We start from the raw sequence: 5,849 nt of genomic DNA, 5'->3' as shown, positions 1-5,849 counted from the left end.
AAGACTGGAGTGAGTTCCAGTCAGCGCAGATTGTTTTACCAATTTATGCCGGATCGGCAAGCTAGAACGTTTTTAAGCTGCTTGCTTTTCCTCACTGCAGCTGGAGTGGAAGGCAGGGATTGCTGCTGGTCCCCGCTCCATATCTTGTTTTACATTAGAAAGTCACCACCGGTCCCAGACCTTGCACAGCAGAAACCTTTAGTAGCCAAATTCAGGGTTCCTGCTATAGGAGGCCCTGGCAAAAGAGTTTCATTGCAAGGGATGGAGCAGAGGGTTAGAACTGGGGACGTTCGGTTCCTGCAACCAGAGAGTTGTGCATAGAGGCTTATGGTACCCTGGCACCAGTAGAGATCAGATCCAACTGAGCTTAGAAGCCTAGAGGAGCAGGAAGAAACTGATGACTCCTCTACAAATTAAGAAAACAAAAGGGGTGAATTTTTAAAATGCAATTTGGCAATAAGCAGCTATTTAGGAGTTATGGGCTATTAATTTGCATTTCAGCAAATTATTCTTCATAGGAAAACAACTGGATTGAGCGATACAGGCCAAAAGCCGACACATTAATTTGCATGCAAAACTGAAACCTTCACGTGTCTGAATTGCCCATTGCGTAACTGTAATTTCTTACAGCAGATTACTCTATCTTCCTGTTTAGCAAGCTAAGGGGGTTATTTTCTAACCCTATCGCGTGCGATACCTAGATCAGGGCTGAGTCGGGGCGGACGCCGCAGAAACCGCTGATGGTTGAAAGGCGAGGCCCCTTATCGCCACCAGTAGCACCGCCTTTTACAATGGCGCTATTGGGGGCGAAAGCCGGCAGCGATAACACCGCGGTGGTGCGATGGCTGCAGGCTTTCGCAGGCCCACCCACCCCGTTACCGCCGGGATTCACAAAACGTTGCGAAGAAAAAAAAATCCAGGCCTACGGTTTGTTTTTTTTAAAAAATTTCTGTTAAAAGCGAAAAAAATAAAAAAAAATTCTTGATTGCTTTTCCTGTCCTTTGCAATCAGTTTAAACATTTTGCATGAACAGGGGGGAGCTTTCACTTAGGGACCTATATATATATATATTTTTTTTTTCAAAAGCTGGTTTCAGTTCTGTAGGCTTTGTTGAGTAATTTCATCTCGTTTATGTTCCTGAATAAATTCATTTTGAGGTAATTCCTCTTGCTGTGCTCATGGTCCTTCCATCCTTCTGGACCCCCATGAGCTCGGGTGGTCAGGCATGAACTCCCCCCTCCAGTACTGGTGCTGCTGGCTCTGGATCCCAGCCCCGTTTATTCGAGCTGAATAGAAACCAGAGCGAGCCTTCTTGAGGCGAGACACTCTGCTTTTATGTGGGCTCTCAGTAACTGCTATTAGTCCTGTGGCACAGCGTGTAACAGTCTGATGACAGGAAATATTTTGTATTTTCTTTTTTAGAAAGCCAGTTTTCCCACCTTTGCTGCTAACTCAAGGTCAGGAATCATTTCACCTCAGCTACTTCTACCTTCCAGACTGGCTGGGGCGTAGGTCTGACAAACGGACTCTATACCCTGAAACCTGAGGAGCACAGCGCTCTGTGCTGAGCCCGCCTGAGAAAGAGTTTGCAAAGAAATGCTATTTAAGAAAGATAGAGTTAATCTGGTTACCTCCCCCTCAGATGTTTGCTTAAAGCCCTGGAGAGCAATGGTTACTTGTGTAAAGGAATGCTTTAGAATAACCCTCCCTAATTACAGAAATCCAATGTTAAATTTATAGGAAAAACCCACACACTGCTGGCAAGAGTTAGTGCAGCTGGAAAGCATTAAGAACACTATCAAAATAGTATAGCATAGAGCTCAGCCTGAAATTAGGGAGCTGGCTTCTTTTTTCGGAGTCCTTTGGTAAACAACTGTTCTTAGATAGCCTTCTATTTATAAAGCACGCTATTTCTGCGTTTGTTGTAACAAAGGCATCTTTAATATCTGTGAAATGATGACCGGGGGGGGGGCTCAGCCCAGTGGCAGTGCCGTCCACGTCCATCCCCAAGCTGGATCCTCTCCATGCAGCGACCCCGGGTAAAGAGTCGTGGTCCTCACTCAGAGGTGACACCCAGTGGCCAGATTCAGAGCCAGTGACTGCAGAGCTGTCACTAAAGATCAGACTACGGGAGGGGAAATAAATGCACAGGTAGGTGAGAATGAAGGTTCATGGCCCTGGATCCCTGCCCAGGTTCCCACTGAGCGAGAGACCTAAGGGAGCAGGAGGGAACTGGTGGCTTCAAAAAAGAAAATCAAATCAACTCTGTGGTTTTCTTTCATTGTTCCTTACTAGAAATCTTAATCATTTCACCATTTGGCAGTGGCAGAAGCTGCTTTCAAAATGTGATGTTGCTTTCCATACAAATGTAACCTTATGAGTCAAAATTTTATTTTTTAAAAAAGTGAAAATATTTATTTAAAGCACCAACAAATATTTTTTTTATAAAACAGAAAAAGGCAAAATGCCATTTGTCGTCTTCCTATTTACATAAATACATTACGATATTTCTCCTTATAAAACAGTATTTACAAATATATATTTATATAAAACATTCCGGCAATGAAATAGTTTACTTTCTTACAAGGCATCTAGCCCTGCAGTTATAGTGTAAAATCATGGCTAGAACAAAGTTTTTTGTTTTTACCTTTGTTATTGTGAGTGTTTAAAAAAGACCCACACCTATCTGAAGAAATGGGATGTGTTTCTTTTTGCCATGATATTTCAAATATTCATAGGATAATTAGTTAACATTCACTTATCCCATCTAGGGTCAATCTTTAGGCAGTTTCCATACAAACATTGTCTTATAAAGCTTATGTAATTGGCAGTGTACAATCAACTCTACATCAGATTGTCTTACAATACAATGCGGTTTTGTAGCTTCTACCATCACAGAAGCGGGAGACATAAATAGTAATCCATTCACTATATTTTTTTTTCTGGTTGAAGATCATAATTAATATTACACAGTTCTGTACTATTCCAGTTTCTTTAAGGAGTTGAGTAGGTCCAGCCTTCCTTGTGTCGAGTGAAACCTTTTGTATCTTCTGCTAACAATGTCCCTAAGCCAGTGTTTCCCCACCAGGTAGTACCAACCACACGCGGGCATCTCTTCAGAGAACTGAATTGCTGGGGAGGGCACCACCATCCTTTTCTCCTCACAGTTCCCCGTCTCGGGACATCTACATGTGCCTTTTCATGTGCAGGGCCAGGTGATCGGACCTGGAGAAGGCCCTGTCGCAGAGGTGGCACTGGAAGGGCCGATGGCCTGTGTGCTTGCGATAGTGGCGGGTCAGCTCATCAGAACGAGCAAATTTCCAGCCGCAGCCTTCCCAGTTACAGTGGTAGGGCTTCTCACCTGTTAGAAAGGAAAAAAGGAAAGAGGAGTTAAGCGCATGTAGATTGCAGCCTGGAATAGCCTATTCTACTTATCCTCCTGTTGTATCTATGCAGTGTGCAATAGATTATAAACTCTTATGGGTGCAATTTTTCAAGGAAGAATCATTTATTGCAATTTAAATTCATACATGAAGTGTTTATAAAGCCTCTTGTCTATATTACTCTAAACTAGCTCTTTCATTTTTCTGGAAATTCCATTCTAATACATTGCAAATTCTTGCAATTGCTGCTTTAAACATACCTGTATGTGTTCTGAGATGTGCTTTCAGGTGGGAGCTCTTGGTGTAGGTTTTACCACAGCCAGCGTAGGTGCACGTGTGGGTTGCCGTGCGCTTCCTAGGCCAGGACCTGCGGCCTCTCTTGGGTTTGGCGTCCAGGAGCTCCAGAGGAGATGAAGGGGGGGTCAGCATGCCTCTGGAAGGGGTAGACTGGAGAGCGAGACCTTCTTCAAACAGGCCAAACTGGGAGGTATTCTGGTACTGGAGTTGGCTCTGGTGGTGGAAGTTGGTGGCAGAGTGGTAACTTTGCTGGAAAGGGTGGCAAATCATCTGGGACTGGCAGTCACTAATCATCATGTCGTCAGGACTCAGGGGCGGTGTGTCACTGCCAGCTATCTGTGGGGAGCTGGCCAGCCTTGGCTGCTCATAGGTCATCATGCAAGCTGCATTGCCTTCTTGTTTGATTTTTGGACACGTCTGAGGCACCATCCCCATGACAGGTCCATAAGAGTCCATGCTTGGTTCTGGTTTGATACTGTCTACAAAACCCGGGCTCCCGAAGTTTGGAAAGAACCTTCCATGCACCCCCCCAGGGTGGCAGTAGCCGGAGTCCATGTCGGCCCTGATGAGTTCTGCCATGAGGCTGGAGTTGTAGGGAGGGGGGCTCCCCTGCTCAGAACAGCTGTAGCTTTCAGGAGAGGATGTGAGCTGATAGAAGTTACTGGGCTCTGTGGGTACGGAGGGGTAGTCTCCGCTCAATGCGTTCTGGCTGAGGTGATCAGCACCCATTGATAGAATAAAATCCAAAACACTATTCAAGTCCTCGTCATCCTTCTTACTGGAGATGCTGTCAGGGGTCAGGATCATATCAGCAATCCCACAACCGCTCTGAGACGACTTTATCTCAGCGTCACACTTCCATCTCTAAAATAAAACCAACCAGAAACATTACAGTATGGAAGAGCATTTGAAACATACAGCATGCAGAAACTTATGATTACTGTTGTAAAAACATTAGAGTATGGAAGAGCATTTGAAACATACAGCATGCAGAAACTTATGATTACTGTTGTAAAAACATTAGAGTATGGAAGAGCATGTGAAACATACAGCATGCAGAAACTTATGATTACTGTTGTAAAAACATTAGAGTATGGAAGAGCATGTGAAACATACAGCATGCAGAAACTTATGATTACTGTTGTAAAAACAGAGTTTGGAAGAGCATGTGAAACATACAGCATGCAGAAACTTATGATTACTGTTGTAAAAACATTAGAGTATGGAAGAGCATGTGAAACATACAGCATGCAGAAACTTATGATTACTGTTGTAAAAACATTAGAGTATGGAAGAGCATGTGAAACATACAGCATGCAGAAACTTATGATTACTGTTGTAAAAACATTAGAGTATGGAAGAGCATGTGAAACATACAGCATGCAGAAACTTATGATTACTGTTGTAAAGAGAAATCGCACTGTGAGCGACCTGATGCATAGATCACAATGTAAACTGCAGCACTTCACGTGCGAGTTTCCATCCAGCTACAGTTAGATAAAGAAACTTCTAGGAACGAGTAAGAAAGCGTGCACAGACGCGCGCTGTGGCAAGCGCGATGTACGAAGAGCCGAGAACATTTACCTCTTGGAAGCATTTTTCCCGGGGGCTTGCGAAAGTGGCGAAGGAAGGCAAACTGCTCCCCCTCAGGGCCATCTCCCCGTCCCCTGCCTTGCTAGCCGCAGACTTTTCCTCTCCTTTGGATTTCGGCGCAATCCCTCGCGCTACCAAATCTGCGGCGGCGATCGCGGGGCAGGAGTTTCCCGGCCAAGTCATGCGCGAGCTCTGGCCATTGGTCAGCCGGGGGGGCTCCGCTTATAAGGTCAGGGGCGGCGGCGGCGTGGAGTGCGGGGGGGGGGGGGGGGTCCCACGGAGCCAATGGCGAGGAGCGGAGGAAGCGCGTTGCGGATGGAGGCTGAGCGCGAGCGCCGGCCTAAATTTAGCCCCGGTATATAAAGCGGAGGCAGCCCAGGGGCGCGAGGGCCTCGCTCGCTTCTTAAAAAGGGGCCTGGCCCCGCCCCCAGCCCGGCGTCGCCCGGCAACCGAATCAACAAGAGCAATACATCTGGCGGCACGCGCGGGCGCCTCCGGGGAGCGCGCCGCGTCACTGTGACGCAGGAGGGAGTCCGGGGACCCGCGCGACTCGCTGCGCGCGCAGCCTTTGGCGCG

General features: G+C 46.4%; 1 protein-coding gene across 1 annotated transcript; it reads right to left on the bottom strand.

The window, feature by feature from the left end:
* Positions 1–2,387: 2,387 nt before the first annotated feature.
* KLF2 (Kruppel like factor 2) lies at positions 2,388–5,633 on the bottom strand. The gene is made up of 3 exons (XM_029610992.1): positions 5,265–5,633; positions 3,644–4,544; positions 2,388–3,361 (listed from the first exon to the last, which is right to left on the bottom strand). Exons 1-3 carry the CDS (start codon positions 5,454–5,456, stop codon positions 3,186–3,188), a joined length of 1,269 nt encoding a protein of 422 aa, XP_029466852.1. The 5' UTR covers positions 5,457–5,633; the 3' UTR covers positions 2,388–3,185.
* Positions 5,634–5,849: the final 216 nt, after the last annotated feature.

The sequence above is a fragment of the Rhinatrema bivittatum genome, chromosome 8 (genome assembly GCF_901001135.1).
Source record: "Rhinatrema bivittatum chromosome 8, aRhiBiv1.1, whole genome shotgun sequence".
Taxonomy (NCBI): domain Eukaryota; kingdom Metazoa; phylum Chordata; class Amphibia; order Gymnophiona; family Rhinatrematidae; genus Rhinatrema; species Rhinatrema bivittatum.
Note: the sequence above shows the minus strand (reverse complement) of the source record. Positions and strands in the feature narration are given on the sequence as shown.